Raw genomic sequence first — 17,088 nt, 5'->3', positions numbered from 1 at the left:
TTGAATTGACGATGGTTTTATTAATGGTACGTTGACTATTACCTTCAAAGCTAAGTCTGGTACGGTATCAAGTCATCGGCGATCCTGAATGCCGCACCCGTTTTGCTCTTGAGCTCGTCCAATTCAACCTCATCCACCAGCTCCCTGAGCACCAGACCCTCAGGTGTGCAATCGAAAACGGCCAAGTCGGTGATGATTCTAGAAACACATCGAGGACCGGTGAGCGGGAATGTGCATTCTATCCGTGGGCGTCAGCAACTCTGGCTTGTTCATCGCAGCGTCAGACTTACCTTCCAGGATCTTTGGATTTCCATTGCGGTCAACATGTTCCTGGGAGTGTTAGTCTGTCTCCAAAATCTGATCTAAGACAAGAAATGACGTACCATGGTGATGATGACCTTGGTCTTCTCTGGGCTAGCAACCAGGTCCATGGCACCTCCGATGCCCTTCACCTTTCCAGGTAGCATGAAGTTGGCCAAGTCTTTACAAGTCAGTCTCAGTCGCTTTACGTGAAGGAATGAAAATAGATACCTCCATATTGACTGACTTGCAGTGCACCAAGCATAGTCAAGTCAATCTTCCCAGCTCTAATCATACCAAAACTCTCATGACTCCCGAACGTCGATGCACCAGGATTGAGCGTCACCGTTTCTTTGCCAGGATTGATCAGATCTGGATCCTCCTCACCAGGGTTTGGATATCTGCCCATTCCCAGGATGCCATTCTCGGACTGAAGAATGACTTCCAAGTCTTCTGGAAGCATGCCTGGTGTCGCGAGTGGCATTCCGATACCGAGATTGACGTACATACCGTCTTTTAGCTCTTTTGAAGCTCGCTTGATGATACGTTCCCGCCTTTGGTTCGCACTCGTGACTGTAATCATCAATAAGCTAGATCAGTGTAAGAAATAGATCGGGATCCACATACCTTTGCCTTCACTCTTGGCATCTTTGGCAAACGTCAACTTCTCAATCTTCTTCGGCCTCGTGCTCTGGATGATAACATCAACATAAATTCCTTGGATATGAACACTCTCGGGATTCAATTGTCCAACGTCAACGATCTCGTCAGCCTCAACAATTGTCAACTTTGCATTTTTCGCCATCGCTTCATTGAAGTTGTTTTGGGCTTTCCGGAATGTACAATTGCCCAGCCTATCGGCCTTGTGAACTTTGACCAAAGCAACATCGGCAAAGATCGCTTCTTCAAGTATGTACTTCTTGCCGTGAAACTCGCGCGTTTCTCGAGGCCGTGACATGAGCGCTACAGACCCGTCTCTATTGTACCGGACAGGTAATTCGCCAGTCTGTACTGGACAGACAAAGATTTTAGCAGCTTGCCGCTAAGCAGTGTTTGATAGACTTACCAACAGTGCCATACGCCGCTGGGGTATAGAATGCTGGTACACCCGCTGCCCCAGATGCGCATCTCTCGGCCATCGTTCCCTGCGGTATCAACTCGAGACTTAGATCTCCACTGAGATACATTTTCTCAAAAACTTTGTTCTCTCCGATATAAGACGCTATCATTTTACTGATCTGTCGGGTTTCCAGCAATCGGCCTGCCGACGTTAGCTTGGTGATCACCAGCGTTGTCAGCGCACGTACCAAGTCCGACACCAGGCATGCCCGCATTATTTGAGACAACGGTCAGATCTTTGAGATCCTTGCGGGCGGCAACAGCTTCAATGAGCGATTCAGGAACGCCAGAAAAACCAAAGCCTCCGACAAGAACGGTCGATCCGCTTTTTACTTTTTGAATAGCATCGTTTTCGGAGGCACAGATCTTGTTGATCCTTCGTAATGCGGTGGAAGTCGAGAAGCTGCGCTGTGCAAAAGTCCACAGGCGGGTTGGAGCCTGTGCACGGAACGCTGAGCTCATCATGGTTCTCAGTTAAAGCAAGCCCAACGGTCGTGAAGCGTATCGGAACGTCAAGTTCAGTTTGTGTGCCGAAGGATTGAACTCACAGAAAAGCCAAGTGGTATACAAACTTTGTCTCTCTCATGAGTCAATTGCCTTGTTGTAAATGAATGTTCCCATCATGGACAAGGGTACAGTAGCGTCACTGCGTAAACCCCACATGCGAAATATTACTGCTGCCGTATGTGGGACTGTAACACCAGAAATGCCGAGGCGAAATGGTTATACATCCAAAAGAACAGTATACGGTTACTTTTATACACATTGACTCAGCTTCAATATTTCGCCAATTCGACGCCTCGTGGATATTGAAGTGAGTGTTATGACTTCACCGCCATGTTGGCTATGAGAAGAACATCTGTTGCCCCGCTTTGGCGCTCAGCATTGAGCAGGAGAGGCAACGCGACAGCGGCCACTCCAAGATTGCCTCTGACTGGAATCAGAGTCTTGGACATATCTCGAGTCCTCGCTGGGGTAAGTTTATAATTTGCGGGCAGTATCTGAGCTGGCGCTAACACTGCAGAGCCATACTGCGCTCAAATTCTCGGCGATCTAGGGTTCGCAGCAACTCGCTTGTCGAATACATCCCATTTCTGACGTTTCGATAGAGCCGAAGTCATCAAGATCGAACATCCAACAAGAGGCGATGATACGAGAGCATGGGGACCTCCATTTGCACCTTATAAAGATGGACGAGGCGGCGAGGGCGAAAGTGCGTATTATCTATCAGTAAGTGTCGCTGTCTGGACTTTGGTGAAAACTCCATGCTTATCACGCGTTTTAAAGGTGAACCGAAACAAGAGATCTGTAGCAGTCTCGTTCAAAGAAAAGGAAGGCGCGAAACTGATCCAAACGCTCGCCGCCAAAGCTGATGTCATCGTCGAGAACTACCTGCCCGGAACTCTAAAGAAATACGGACTCGACTATAACACCCTTGCCAAGACGAACCCTCGGCTTATCTACGCGAGTATAACTGGGTATGGTCAGACAGGTCCGTACAGTAGTCGTGCAGGTTTCGATGTCATGGTCGAAGCTGAAATGGGTCTGATGCACATCACGGGTCCACGCGATGGACCACCGGTCAAAGTCGGCGTTGCGGTGACTGACCTAACTACTGGGTTATATGCGGTTAATAGCATTCTTGCAGCTGTTATCGAGAGGAGTCACTCGGGGCAAGGACAGGCGTTGGATGTGTGCTTGAGCGATTGTCAAGTTGCGACCCTAGCGAACATGGCGCAATCTGTGTTGGTGACGGGAAAGAGAGATGGCGGACGATATGGAACATCACATCGTGAGTCGCTCCCCGTAGAAAGACCAGTACCTCGAACTGACGAGAGCACTTAGCATCCGTCGTCCCATACCGCGCATTCCGTACCAAAGACGGCGACATCTTGATCGGCGGTGCCAATGACCGACTATTTGGCGTCTTGTGCAAATGTCTCGGTCAAGACGATTGGGCAACCGATGAACGCTTCTCTACAAACTCAGTGCGAGTAGCGAATAGGGATGCACTCGAGCGTATGATCGAAGACATTACGAGTTCCAAGCTATCGAAAGAATGGCTCGATATCTTTGAGGATACAGGTCTCGCGTATGCCAAGATCAACGATATCAAGGACACGCTGGAGCACTCACACGGTAAGCAACCCTCACTTGCTAGTGTTACGACTCTGACCATAGCTATCAGTTGTCGCGAGAGACATGATAAAAGAGATTGAACATCCTGCATGTGGCCAGTTGAAAGTGCTTAACAGCCCTGTCAAGTATTCCAGAACCCAGCCTTCGATCAGGACGCCGCCACCGTTACTGGGTGAGCATACCGATGAAGTATTGAGAGACGTACTGGGGTTGGACGCAGCTGAGATCGAAAGGCTCAGAGAGAAGAAGGCCGTCGGTGGATAATTAGAGTTTATATATACTGTAGCAATAATTGTTTATCATTTCTATTCAACACTTTGTCTATCACGCTTACGATCATTTACATAAACTTAGTAATTACAAGGTGCGAGCAAAGTGATTGCATGGCAGCTGAAATGTCTTATTGAACTACTCCATGATTATGGCGGATGCAACACCAATTCCGGTGCTAAATAACCTGTTAGCATCCACTCGATCAAGGCAATATGGACGCTCTTACCTAGCACACATGCTAATAACACCAATCTCCTCCCCCCGTCTCCCAAGCTCGGCAATCAGCGTCGCAAGCTGTCTCGTCCCAGTCGCTCCAGTAGGATGGCCAATAGCGATAGCACCACCATTTGGATTAACCCTATCGACATCAAAACCTAGTTTATTAATGCACGCCAGAGTCTGACTCGCAAATGCTTCATTGAGTTCGATAACACCAACGTCTTTCTGCTCTATACCAACATGTTTGTACAGTCGTGGAATGGCATAGACGGGTCCCATGCCCATTTCGTCGGGCTCGCAGCCTGCGACTTGGGTTCCGAGGAATCGAGCTACAGGTTTCAGGCCGCGTTCTATTGCCCATGAGCGACGGACGAGGATGGCCGCTGATGCACCGTCAGATATCTGGGACCTGCAGGTGATCAGTAGAGCTAGTAATGTATAGGTTGCACGATGCTCACGAGTTTCCAGCAGTGCTGCCACCGTCTTCCAGAAATGCTGGCTTAAGTTTGGCCAACTTGTCCAACGTCACGTTTGGTCGGATAGTGTCATCTGCAGCAACACGAACTTGCGATGTTTCTCCATCTTCGCTATTATACGCCGTGTACTCAATCGGCACTATCTCCGCATCAAATCGACCCGCTGCAAGTGCCTTATTCGCACGAGTATGACTCAAAAGAGCATACTCATCCTGCATTTTGCGATCAACTCCGTATCTCCTCGCAACGTTCTCTGATGTAAGGCCCATGGGCATGAGACAATCGGCAGCTGCTTTGACCTTGGTGTTACGCAGAGTTGGACCCACGTCTTGAGGTATTCCTCGAGACTGGTAGGTCTTCGACATGCTTTCGACGCCTCCAGCGAGAGCGACGTCGATCTGACCCGCTTGGATTGCATGCGCCATGTGAGTTAAAGCTTGCAGACTACTCGAACACTGACGATTGACCGTGTGAAATGTCGTTGATGTAGGGAACCCAGCGTGTAAGAGCGCCATTCTACCAGTTTTGGCAAAACCTAGCTCTGCGAGGACATTCCCTATCAGAACATCTTGGACGTCTCCTGTCTGGATCTTAGCCCGCAGTGCCGCCTCGGCCATAACCTAGAGGGTATATCAGCCACAGCGCCTGCGATCAAATATGATGAGATCAACGTACCGGCGCCAAAATGTCTTCTGGCCACGCATCTTTGAAACCGCCTTTGAACGCTCGTGTGATGGGACTGCGAACAGCTGATAAAATGACTATATCACTTGGTGACTTGGTCGACAGTGCTTTCAAACGCCTTGTAACACTCGCCATTGCTCTTTTGTTCTTTTACTTGGTGTGTGTCCAACTGCAACAAGGTACTCCCTCCTGAAGCTCAGGTCCATGGTCTTGGTGATGCCTTGCTTGGCGACTTGGGCACTATCCCTGTTCTGGCGTCCCACATCATGTCTACAGTCTATATCCGTAATTCCGTACGTGGAGCTCCCCATGCTGATGTGGAGAAGAGTTCGCACGCGTCACGCGCGTTCCATGTGGGGGAAGTGGAACGCGTTTGCCATGCGTGCGCTAAGCTCACTTCAGCGAGAGGGGATCTCTACCGTACCCTGTATTCTTGTCCTCGATTGAGTTTTTGCACACTGAGCAGCTTTCCACGGTGTCAGACACCATAATTGCAAACAATCATGAGTTTCGCGTTCGGAAAAGAAGTCTGCTATCCAGCCTACGAAGGTCGAGAGACGCCCAAAGTCTCATACGGGCTCAAATTCCCCGAGGCCTGCTTACGTCACTGTCGCGATACTTTTTCCTGCTCTAGGGTGTACGTGGTTTGTTCCAAGTCATTGGCACAGTCTACAGACGCGCTTGAAAAGCTTCGTTCGGCACTTGATAGCAGGATTGTCGGTGTCAGAATCGGGGTCAATCCACATACTCCAATTGCGCAAGTTCTCGAAGTCGTCAATGATGCTTCAAAGCTCAACATCGACTGCCTCGTGACATTGGGCGCTGGCAGTCTGACAGATGCCGCCAAATTGGTGAGGCTCGCTTTAGCCAACTCGGTCACAACGGAGAAGGAAATGGATACTCTGTGGGGAACGCCAAAGAGCAATCCTGCGTTGCGAAACAACATATCCAACCCAACTATTCCCCTAATCCATATCCCGACATCGCTGTCTGGGGGAGAGTTTCAAGCCATCGCCGGAGGAACAGAATCCCGAGGCCATGCAAAGAGAACCTTTCACTGCGAGGGCGTCGATCCAGAACTCGTCATCCAAGATCCAGAGCTGTGCCTTACAACTCCCGAGTGGGTTTGGCTTAGCACAGGTATCCGTGCTGTTGATCATTGCGTTGAAACGCTCTGCTCGCTTGTCTCAAACGATAAAGCTGATGAATGGTCTAAAAAGGGTCTTGTGAAACTTGTTAGTGGTCTATTGGCAAGCAAGGCGGATCCAAAGTCTCTGCAAGCGCGACATCTATGCCATCGGGGGGTTGTCTCGTCTATGTGTGCCGTGTCAAGTGGTGTTCCACTCGGTGCGAGTCATGCTATCGGACATCAACTTGGACCTCTTGGAGTTGGCCACGGTGAAACGAGCTGTATACTCTTACCTGCCGTGTGCAGATTCAATTACAACAAAGAGGCAAACGTTGAGAGACAGGAAGTTGTGAGGGACTTGTTGCTCGAACAGGATGAGGTTCAGCAGCTGTTACAGGCGAAGGGTTTTGATAAGAGCGCCGTAAGTCTGGCCGATATCCTGGACGTGTTTATTTCTGCCCTGGGTATGCCTCGATCGCTTGAAGAAGTGGGGGTAGGGGAGGATAAGCTTGAGGTCCTTGCTCGGAACAGTCTGGACGATATCTGGATCCAAACAAATGCATTCCCCATCACGGAGGCTAGTCAGGTTATGGAGATACTTAGCATGTGCGTCAAAAGACGATAAGACTTGTATCTAAATATCTACATGCTTCAATCTAATACTGCCTATTGGTAAAGTACTCATACTTGCCCGCCAACCGAACCCGGAACATACGACCCCAGATTACCATGGGCACACAAGTCAAAGCGATGGCAGTAGAAATGCAGCCCAAGACCACGTACATGTTGTACACGCCCATACCTTCCATCCAAGGTGTGACGGCAAAGACTAGGCCTGTCGCAATGACATTACGAACGAAAACAACGCCTGTCAGAGCAGGGCCTATAATCTTTGAGAGAAGGTTAGTCAATGGCAGGAAGATTAGAGTTGGAATAGCTTACATGCTCGTGAGAATCTTGAAGGAATGTGAGGGACATGTCTCCTCCACCTCCAATGGCGAAACCGATGAAGCCTGAGCCTACAGCGTTGATGATCCAAGGCATTCCCTACAGATTGTCAGTATGTTCAGGTTGTTGAATGTTAAATAGAACTTACCTTGGCAATAGTGAGCCCATACATGAGACATCCGATCGTCATGCATAATCCAGGAATCAGGAAAAGCCACAATCTTGTCTCCGGTTCGTAAATACCCCCACGGCGTTTCGCAATCTGTACAATCGACCAGTCGACGAGCGGTCCTCCGAACAGAGCTCCCAGGATCGCGCCGATGAATGGAGGGATATTCATGTTTCCAACACCAGCTGTTGTGAAATTATAAGGGGGAATGGAGTAGAGTGAACTTTGTGTTACTGCCAGAATGGCGAGCATGGCAATGCTCCAACCATACTGTAACGCGGCGAACATGACGGCAGGGAATGTGGCAAGGAGCTGGAAAGGCTCGTATATATCTCTCCAGAACGTTCGCTTCTGAGTGGACTCGTGTTTATCCAATGTCAAAAGTGCATGGCGCTTCCAGTAAGAGTTCATGGGAATGCTGTGATCTATCTCAACGGCATCACTCTGCTGGTCCATAGAGTCGATACTGGCTGGTGAATCGTTTGGCAGGGGTGCCTTTGCGGTGCTGTTAACCTTGGAGAACTCGTTATCGGTAGGCGAGGATGCGATAACTCGAGGGTCGTGGCCGTTGAGAGGCGCAGGGATGTACTTTGTTTCTTCGAGGAAGAAGAACATGAGGACAGTGACGATGCCGGTAAAGACGGTGGCGGACCAGCATGCCCATCGCCAGCCCATTGTCACGGCTACTTGGCCACCGTAGACAGGTCCAAGGTAATTCTGTATCTGTTAGAGAGTGACAGCTGTGAAGGGATCATATGATTGCTCACCCCTACTAAGACCATCCCAAAGTAGATACCATTCATTGTACCACGTTGATGGACGAAGAAAAGTTCGGTTACCTGCCATATCAATGAGTATGAGCTAACTCATTACGCCAGCTTGGTAAAAGCTTACTGTAACCTGGAACAGGGCCTCATTGACAGCTCCAGCGATGCCTGCGATAGTATTCATACCAATCATATCTCCAACAGTGTGCGTCTCGGCTTGCCACGCCCCAGCACCAAACATGATCAACGACGTGACGAGATAAACCGGTCGACGGCCGATGCGGAGGGCGATGGGAATGAAGATGATGCAGCCAGTTGCAAGACCTGCCATGTTTGCTGCATATCCATTGTTCAACATGTCGTAGCTCATGCCGAGCTCTTCGTTGAAGTTCTGCCAGAATGGGACGCTCATGCAGGGACTTGAATGACGTTGATTAGCGTTTGGGGGATAGAGAGAGGTTGAAGACGTACATGCAGAACATCATCATTGAGTAAAGAGAAAGAAGGACCATATGTAGCGTTTTACGCATTGTACTCCAGTTCTAAAAATGTCAGAGTATGTCAATCGTTTGAGCAGGCTCTCATACCAGAGGCTGATTGGGATCTGAAGTTGGCCGAGGAGCCAGCACGATATTAGTGGCTTGCAAGTCATTGATGCGTTGCGTGCCCGGAGGCAGGACATCAATTGTCAAAGTGCTCTCTTCAGGCGGCATGATTGAAGGTCAGTGAAATCGAAGGTGTCTAAACCGCCAAGACTAACGGGACATAGAGACATATTAAATATCCAACCCATTCTCGTATCTCGACTAGTTGACGGCGAATGCGGGGTTGGCCGACACTAACTTAGTAGACAAACGCTTGAAGATAAGCTTCCAGCCGACGGTCGCAGCATTCCGACCTCGCTGATACGACATGAGCCAATCATCATTCGGGGTGCGAGCAGGCATCGGTTTCCGGCTGGGCGATCGAGCTATGCTGAAATAGGCTGGTCGAGCCCATGATAATGAATGACGATGCTACTGGTTCTAGACCTTGCGGCACCTGCGACAATCAGTGCCGCAAGCGGTATCGCGGCATTCTTGGTCACTTTTGTTTCCCTTTTTGGAATGTTGATGACATTGGGGGATGCATTGTATAAAAAGGGCAGTTGTTTGGAGACGACCGTCTTTATCGCGAAGTATCAGGCCAACAACTTGCATACAGCTTGGAGCTGTTGGTGTCAGTGCTACCATTTTTATCCCTGTCTATCTAAGACTCGTTGTCAAAGTCGAGCATATCCTCAATTCTTCCCTGGCTCTGAATCTCCCCCTTCGAAAGAAGAACGACTCTCACTTGTCGACTCTCTCCTCCAGTTCTAGCGACATCCTCGAATCCAGACAACCGATGTGTAATCTCAATCACAGTATGTCCGTTATTTGTAAAAACGTCTCTAATGATGTCCCGCATCGTAGACTCTGTGAGCCCGTCGACCGATGATGTTGCCTCGTCCAGAAGAAGAATAGGTTTTGCTTCCGTGGCTGAAGAATGCTCTGCTCGTAGGATAGCTCTAGTCAAGGCAAATAACTGCGTTTGGCCAGTTGACATGTGAGGCAGCGAACTGAGAGGTTCATCCAGGATGTCTACCAACTGTACCTCCGGATCAGTGTCGAAATGTCGAGAGAGTCCAGTTCGCTGAAGTGCCTTCATGATGACACTGTCGGAAAGAATCTCTGAAGGCTATAGAGAGAAAAATTAAGATTTTTCGTTAATGTAAGTTCCCCCGTAGGTTTCCACGCGATTGTTTACTCACATCCAAGTTGAAACGAAGGCTGGCCTGTGCGAGCAGAAATGGATCTTGCGTGACAATAATCAAGCATCGTTCTCGTATGACTGACAGTGAGGCCAGGCTCAAGTCGATACCGTCAACTTCGATACATCCCGATTGGGTGTCGAGAAGGCGGAGCAAGGCCAGGAGGAGAGTGCTTTTCCCACTAGAAAGGCTTGTCAGCAGCAGCCCCACAGGATAGAGACGGGCTATAAATAGAGGACAAACCTGCCAGTTCTGCCGCAAATCACCAAATGTCGACCGGGCTCAATGGATAGGTTGATGCTCTTCAATGCAGGCACGTGTGTCTCTTCGTAAGAGACCGACAGACCATGGACCTGAAGCGCCCCACGTGAAGGCCAAGACTCCGGGACTATTGCTCCGGACACTGGCTGCTCTTCTGCTACTGTGTCTTCTTCCAGCGTCTTCAAACGAGATCTGTAACGGTACTTCAGTAAACAACTACATATATTCAACAAAGACAATGAGAGTCTTGCAGACGGCTAGGCAAAGTCCTGGACTTGGACTTACATTGCACCGAGAGATATCTCCAAATTCGTCCACGATGTAACAAGTGATAAAAGCGTTGAGTTGGCAACAAGGACAATGTTCAAAGACATGCCGATCTGTCCGGCTGTTGTGCTTCCCTCTAATAATACTGCTAAAGTGATCAGAATCACTGCCATAGTGGCAATGAGTAAGTCGAGAACAATATTGAGCCTGAGCTGCAAGCACAGAAGGATGTACGCTGGTTGCTGGGACTTATCGAGACAGTCCATGTTACTGCTCTCTGCTTGCTTCACCCAGCCAAACGACCGGATGCTGACGATACCTTCGACCTGTTGATAGAGGCAATCAGCCTTGTTCCATAAAAATGTAGCTGCTGGTACTTACGGACTCAAGGAAGCTTGAGTAGACAGCAGACTGCGACTCTAGTTGAAGCAGACGAAGTTGTCGAGATGTTCGCAGGTACACCCGCTGCACAACATAGACTATCAAAACGCATAACGGCAGTGTGGCAGTCAGCAGTTTTTGGGCATTGAAGAGGAGAGCGGCTTGCACCAGAAGCTTGAAGATTTCTTGAAACAGTTAAAAAGGCCTCATAATGCATATGCCCTGAGGTCTGGATGTACTGACGGTTGGAAAGAGACAGAATTGCTGGAGGCAGGCTCTTGTCAACAAGTTGTATATCTTCACTGAACCTGAGAATCATCAGCCAAGCGATAAGCAATGACAGGCAAACGGTGTATGATACCGATTCAGTATTGAACCCGTCTCTGTAACTGAGAAGAACAGCAATGGCGCGCTGGGATCAGTTAGCCTGGCTCTTTCTATGATGGTCATGCTGCACAGACCCAAATACAGTGGAGAGTAAACGTCGGTGGAGTCCAACACCCGATGTTGGTGCAATCAACATATGAGTAGACCTGCGAATGAACCATTAGCCGTATGTGAGTATTTTCAGAGGCCGAATGGCTTACCACATTGACCCATTCGTGGCTATCCAGGCTAACAGTGAAAGGATGAGGTATCCTCCGATATAGAATTTCGTCTGTGAACCTGGTGATTCCGTCCACTTCTGCAGCCAATACTGTGGAAAGGTCACAAAGAATGAATATGAAGCTGTACAAGAGAGTAGTATGAAGAAATTACGCGGATGAACAGCTTTCAGGTAATATCCTATAACAGTCAGTGACCTTCACATCGTTGGAGTTAAAATATCACCATATAGAGTGAAGTCTCCTGTTGATCTAGCCAAATCAGCCACAGCCTCAGTTACTTCGAGAGCTTGGCTCTGGATTGTCTTGTTGGTTTCGACAAGACCTGTGTTGGCTTCAGCCACTGTAGCGTTGGCATGCGTGTGACGCAAATGCACCGCTTCTTCATTAATTGCGATTGGTGACCCTTGGTAGGTGACTCTTCCGCTCTCCAGAATGATCAACGAGTCCGCCAGGTCAAAGTGTTTAGCTAAAATTGATGAGCTTCGATACTTCGCGAAACATATCACTAGGCACTCACTCGAGTTGGCAATTAAGACGACTGTAGTGCCTGTCTTGCGGAAATGTCCTTGAGTCCCTAGAAGATTAGAAACGACCTTTCTTTCTGTGTTGTGGTCTAGAGCTGAGAAGCTGTCGTCGAGAACCACAATTTTGCACCGAGCATATAAAGCACGGGCGAGTGCCTGGTTTATGGTCAGCACCGTAAAGCTTCACAGATAGAGATACAGCCGAGTACATACCAAACGCTGTCTTTGACCTCCAGAGAGCTTCAGGCCCCGACTCCCTATGACAGTGTCATTACCGAGTGGCAAGGCTAAAATATCCTCATCGAGGCAGCAAAGCTTGACAACATGCCTGTACCAATTGTGCTCAAACTTTCCGAACCCACAAACTGCTTCTTTCAGAGTTCCACTCGGCAACCAGGGCGTTTGTTCGCAGTAAGCGATCCGCTTGGTGGAAACTGAGATTGTCCCGCTCGAAGTCGGGATTTCACCTAAAATGCACTGGGCGAGAACTGTCTTTCCGCTTCCAACTGCTCCAGCGCATATGAAAATTGTGCCCTCATTGACGGCGAAACTGATATTTTCGAGAACTGGGCGGGGTGCTGAACGGGGCTGAACAGTGACTCCTTCAAAGCAAATGGCTGATGAAGAATCATCGTCCTTTGTACTTGGCTCGAGCAAACGTCTCTCATCAGCTCGACCAGGCCGGACGAGATAGTCTTGGATTCTTCGGAAAGCAGCCAAAGAGCCAATGGCACGGGGAACAATAGTCATGATCATATTTGCTGGGTGGGTCACCAGCCCAAGAAGCGCTGTTGTCGTAAATGCAGTCTCGGCATCCAGAGTCGACCCACGTAGGTTAGCATACATCACGAATATGACAAATGTTAGTATAGGAGAGAAGATTCCGAGAGCATTGGCTATCATGGTTAGCAGAGGTAGACCCGTGAAAAAATCATCATAAAACCCACCACTGGCGTTATACGCGACCATCATCCACCGCACCTTTTTCGCCATCTCTAATTCTTGGGCCCGAAGCTTCTGAATCAAAGCTTCGGTTTGTCTGGAAGATCCAAGCATCTTCATCATCTTCATTGATGAGAGCGCAGATGCCGTCAGCGAGATTCGTCTCTGTGTCGCTTCATTCCACGCCTTCTGCTTGCTTTGCAGGTTTTTGGCCAGGTACCGACTCATTCTAGAGCAAACTGTTGAACAGAGACTACATTAGCTACCTCTATCGAATCGACATTTGATCTGGAGATCTCACAGAAGATAATCACTAGAGGTACTGGCGCGGCCCAGCGGATTTGTCGAGCCAACATTGCCATTCCGATTATGACCTCAAGTACATGCGCCCAAGTCTCATGGAACATGCTCGCGAATCTCATCACGCTCTCCGTATCTGTGCTGATTAAAGTTAGGGCTATACCGTCGTTATAGCTGCTTGATGACTGCCGCAGAGCTGCGTTATTGATAAGCCCGATGAGTGTCCCTTTGGTCATGACGCTGAGTCTGTTCAACCGATGGTGGTATACTGCTTCAAAAACTGCTAAACCGAAGTAGACCGCAGCGGCTTTCATGATCAGCATAAGCCTACCTCCTTCGGAGTGGCTGCTTAGTTCATGAACCGCTGAGCTAATGAGAGCCGGCTGCGCGTAACGAAAGAATATCAGGCATAGTCGAAGGATAACTGGTACCATGAACTGAGGTAGCATACTCTTCACGAGGCAGATGGGTAGTGTTGTCTTGGTCAATGGTCTGGTCCTCTGGTCCCACGCCTTTAAGCCATCATGACGGAGCTTCTCCGAAGAAAGGAGGTGGTCAATCGGAGGAAGATCTTCACAGGAAAGAATGATCTGGTTCCCCAAGGCGAGAATGTGATTGATCCACCAGAAGAATGTTCTGCTTAGAATTCCTGCTAGCTGTTCTGGAGATTGGGAAGAGTAGGGACTCTTGAGAATCCCTTGTTTGCTTCGGCTTTCTGCGGCGATGAGAAGAAACTTTAGAGTACTCTTGGTGGTCGGTACCAACCACTCCTCAAGACCCTCTTGCATAGCAAAACCCAAGTCACACACCAAAGATACGAGCAAGAAGATAACAGCGAGATCGGCTGGTTTGGTTGAGCGCACATGTTCCAGGTACAGCAGAGGGCAAAGAAGCGCTGTAGCGACGAAAGAGGAAATTGACACTAGAAAGTGATAGCGATCTTTCTGCAAGATATCTGTTGCCAAAGAATAAAAGTTCGCCATGAGAAGCAGGCCTGTTATTATCTATACAGCATATGGCGTCAGCTTCATATTGCCACATGAATTGAGGGAAGCTGCACCAGCGATGAGAAGCCAGAATATCCTGGGATGACTTTTATAGGCTCTTTCCGAAGCCGCCATAGGCGTAACGGGATTAAGACAGAAAAGGCCGTGTTGAAAAGGCCTGAGACCAGGCCAATCACGTCGTTATTCATGGTACGAGCGTAGGAATACAAGATCGTGACAGAGGAAATGCTTAGCAATGAGGACATGTATTATTCTGCGATCCCTTCAAGGTGTTGCTGAATGGAACCTGAAAGATTCGTTTCGATGTCTGAGGGGACAGGAGACATTAACTGCTATTGAGACGAACAGATCCCTATGCAGATACGAGGCGGTAAAAATAGAGGTAATAGTGGGTCAGCCAGATCATAGGATTGCGCCATATGGCTTATCTCCTCTAGCGACCAACAGGATCAATTCCTGATGGGTACAACGATGCAGGGAGCACAAGAGAGAAGGGCCTTTTGAATCTACGAGAGCGTAACCAACAACGGTGAGGTTTACCACCTTCTTAGATAGGTATGGCGCTGTATGATATCAGAACCCATTTTAAATTGCAGTTGTCTGTCAATATTACATCGGCTGTACTGCTATGGAAATAACAATAAGACATCCGAATTCAACAATAAAGACGAACGTCAGGAACACTAGTCGCAGAGCCGACGATGGTACAATCTCTCCAGCTCACGTTTCAAGCCGTCTTCACTCCACCTGTAGTATTGCCATCACTCTTCTCATCGTGGCTCTCAGTGGGCTTGTCATCTGTACTCGTTACCGGCGCAGCTTCATCAACAACGCCGCTGTGACCTCGACCGACCATAGCAGACTGAACATGATTTGTCATAAAAGCAGTTGGGTCCTCCACGAATAAGGCACAAATGACGGCAACAGTTGAGAATGCAATTGTGATGTAAAACACAAACTGGAATGCGCGACCGTATGCTTGTCTGACTGCATGGCGAAGGACATCCTGAATCTCTGGTGACATACCGGGAACGGCGTCGAGGGCACCAGGGACACCGAGGTTATGCTGAATGGTTCCCGGGATGATGAGTCCTAGGTCAGTGGCGTTGAGGCCACTTTGGAGGGCAGCGCGAGCGATCTCTTCACCAGAGTAGGTCTTGAACTTATCCTGGAAGATGGTGTTGAAGATGGCATTTCCGACCGCACCGCCGGCTGATCGGAAAGTACCAAGAAGACCCATGGCAAGACCCAAGTGAGAATGGGGCACGTGTAGACTAGCAATGGAGTATCCCAAGATGGTGCAAAGAACGAACATGGGGACACCAAAAGCTGGTACAAATGCCCAGGCCAGTTTGTGGTTTGGGTTGACGGTGGCGGCACTGGCGCCGATGAAGATAGCCTGGAATGCTGTGCCAGCGACAAATTGCCATTTGATGTGACCGATCTTATGAGAGAAGAGGGGAACAAGAAAACCACAGACACCTTGCATCAGTGTATTGGGTAGGGCTAGAACACCAATCTCAATTCCGTCAGTGGTAAACATGTAAAGAGAGCCTTGGGGCAGTAGGGCAGAGAGGGAATTATAGTTCATTCCCGAAATGAACAAGACAACGATGACAAGAAGAAAGCCGCGAATGGTGGAAAATAGACTGAGGGGGAACATAGGAGCTTTGGCGATGAAAAAGTCGTAGATGAAAGCAGCAACAATGGTGAACAGTCCGAGAACGATCGGCACGATTGTGCTGGCACTCTTCCATGGATGAGAAGTGGTGCCGCCCCAGGTCAAGCCGATCAAGAATACGGCGAGTCCGGCTGTGAACAGACCAAGACCAATCCAATCGATCTCACGGAACTGAGTCCAGCGCGATTTCTCGAAATCTCCTTGGGGGTGAGTTGTTGGCCAATAGAACAAAGCTGTACCGACCAGGGAGATGGCCTGGACAATGATGGCGAGGTAGAAGAGCCATCGCCAGGTCGCGTACTTGTACATGGCATTGGCAAGTAGAACGCTCACGACGGCCCTGAAACTCTGTGTCAGTACAAGTGAATGGCTGGGATCTGAACAAACTCACCAAGGAAGAGCAATTCCTCCCTCAAGAATACCCAAGCCGAGAGACCGCCATTTGTTAGGAAGCATTTCAGGTACACCTGCATACGCCACAAACACAAAACCAGCACCAAGACCGACCAGAGTCTCGGCTGCAATTATGCTTTGAGTGTTCTGAGCGGTTCCTCCCACAATGTTACCGATCAAGACGATGATTTGGCCTGCAAGGATAATGCTTCGGCGGCCGAAAATATCGCTAAAGGGACCACCGAGGGAGAAAGAGCAGGCTGTTGCCAGAGACCATGCTCCTACGACCCACGGCAGTTGACTTGCATCGCCGAGTTCATTCGTGATCTGCACAACGATACTAGCAACGCAGACGAACGGAAGACCAACAGCTGGTCCGAAGGACAATGCCATTGACTGTTAAGCGGCATCAGTTCCGATTCCGAGATTATACGATCACAGGGGTTTTCTTACAAAGATGGCAATCCATACTCGGGCTCCCGTTTTCGGCTGCGTAGTGGGATTATCCTCCAGCGCAGCACGATGAGGATCATCCTCAAGTTCGACTTTGGCGGGCGATAAAGTATTCGGCTGAGCCATGTTGGTCACGTAACCGAGGTTTCTTAGCGAAGAAAAAAAAATGTCAGATGAAACAGAGTAGTATTGCCCCTAGCGAAGATGTTCAGGAGCTTGGCCCTGTTTTCCTATTATACCTTATCAACGGAATAGTCGG

At 49.1% G+C, this 17,088-nt stretch overlaps 7 protein-coding genes across 7 annotated transcripts; 2 read left to right on the top strand and 5 right to left on the bottom strand.

Moving 5' to 3' along the window:
- Positions 1–50: 50 nt before the first annotated feature.
- On the bottom strand, positions 51–1,881 carry FMAN_06987 (putative succinyl-CoA:3-ketoacid-coenzyme A transferase, mitochondrial precursor; the record flags this gene model as incomplete). The annotated part of the gene is made up of 7 exons (XM_041830558.1): positions 51–238; positions 291–330; positions 384–481; positions 532–873; positions 928–1,311; positions 1,367–1,561; positions 1,608–1,881. The coding sequence occupies 7 exons, from the start codon at positions 1,879–1,881 to the stop codon at positions 51–53; spliced, it is 1,521 nt and encodes a 506-aa protein (XP_041681209.1).
- A 375-nt stretch (positions 1,882–2,256) lies between these two features.
- FMAN_06986 (uncharacterized protein) lies at positions 2,257–3,822 on the top strand (the record flags this gene model as incomplete). Its single annotated transcript, XM_041830557.1, has 6 exons — positions 2,257–2,394; positions 2,446–2,477; positions 2,529–2,649; positions 2,707–3,211; positions 3,265–3,558; positions 3,608–3,822. The coding sequence occupies 6 exons, from the start codon at positions 2,257–2,259 to the stop codon at positions 3,820–3,822; spliced, it is 1,305 nt and encodes a 434-aa protein (XP_041681208.1).
- A 144-nt stretch (positions 3,823–3,966) lies between these two features.
- Positions 3,967–5,345, bottom strand: FMAN_06985 (putative acetyl-CoA C-acyltransferase precursor; the record flags this gene model as incomplete). Its single annotated transcript, XM_041830556.1, has 4 exons — positions 3,967–4,006; positions 4,058–4,459; positions 4,509–5,146; positions 5,202–5,345. The coding sequence occupies 4 exons, from the start codon at positions 5,343–5,345 to the stop codon at positions 3,967–3,969; spliced, it is 1,224 nt and encodes a 407-aa protein (XP_041681207.1).
- A 368-nt stretch (positions 5,346–5,713) lies between these two features.
- Positions 5,714–6,964, top strand: FMAN_06984 (uncharacterized protein; the record flags this gene model as incomplete). The annotated part of the gene is made up of 1 exon (XM_041830555.1): positions 5,714–6,964. One exon carries the CDS (start codon positions 5,714–5,716, stop codon positions 6,962–6,964), a length of 1,251 nt encoding a protein of 416 aa, XP_041681206.1.
- A 31-nt stretch (positions 6,965–6,995) lies between these two features.
- On the bottom strand, positions 6,996–8,936 carry FMAN_06983 (uncharacterized protein; the record flags this gene model as incomplete). Its single annotated transcript, XM_041830554.1, has 7 exons — positions 6,996–7,229; positions 7,282–7,386; positions 7,436–8,173; positions 8,224–8,295; positions 8,351–8,642; positions 8,695–8,765; positions 8,811–8,936. The coding sequence occupies 7 exons, from the start codon at positions 8,934–8,936 to the stop codon at positions 6,996–6,998; spliced, it is 1,638 nt and encodes a 545-aa protein (XP_041681205.1).
- A 535-nt stretch (positions 8,937–9,471) lies between these two features.
- FMAN_06982 (uncharacterized protein) lies at positions 9,472–14,490 on the bottom strand (the record flags this gene model as incomplete). The annotated part of the gene is made up of 15 exons (XM_041830552.1): positions 9,472–9,939; positions 10,013–10,193; positions 10,256–10,465; positions 10,559–10,866; positions 10,922–11,106; positions 11,165–11,229; positions 11,283–11,333; positions 11,383–11,454; positions 11,509–11,707; positions 11,753–11,995; positions 12,047–12,209; positions 12,267–12,949; positions 13,001–13,234; positions 13,297–14,299; positions 14,356–14,490. 15 exons carry the CDS (start codon positions 14,488–14,490, stop codon positions 9,472–9,474), a joined length of 4,200 nt encoding a protein of 1,399 aa, XP_041681204.1.
- A 539-nt stretch (positions 14,491–15,029) lies between these two features.
- Positions 15,030–16,955, bottom strand: FMAN_06981 (uncharacterized protein; the record flags this gene model as incomplete). The annotated part of the gene is made up of 3 exons (XM_041830551.1): positions 15,030–16,323; positions 16,375–16,772; positions 16,830–16,955. 3 exons carry the CDS (start codon positions 16,953–16,955, stop codon positions 15,030–15,032), a joined length of 1,818 nt encoding a protein of 605 aa, XP_041681203.1.
- Positions 16,956–17,088: the final 133 nt, after the last annotated feature.

This window comes from Fusarium mangiferae (genome assembly GCF_900044065.1).
Source record: "Fusarium mangiferae strain MRC7560 genome assembly, contig: FMAN_scaffold005, whole genome shotgun sequence".
Lineage (NCBI taxonomy): Eukaryota > Fungi > Ascomycota > Sordariomycetes > Hypocreales > Nectriaceae > Fusarium > Fusarium mangiferae.
The sequence above is the reverse complement of the archived record's forward strand: the minus strand, read 5'-3'. Positions and strand labels throughout refer to the sequence as shown.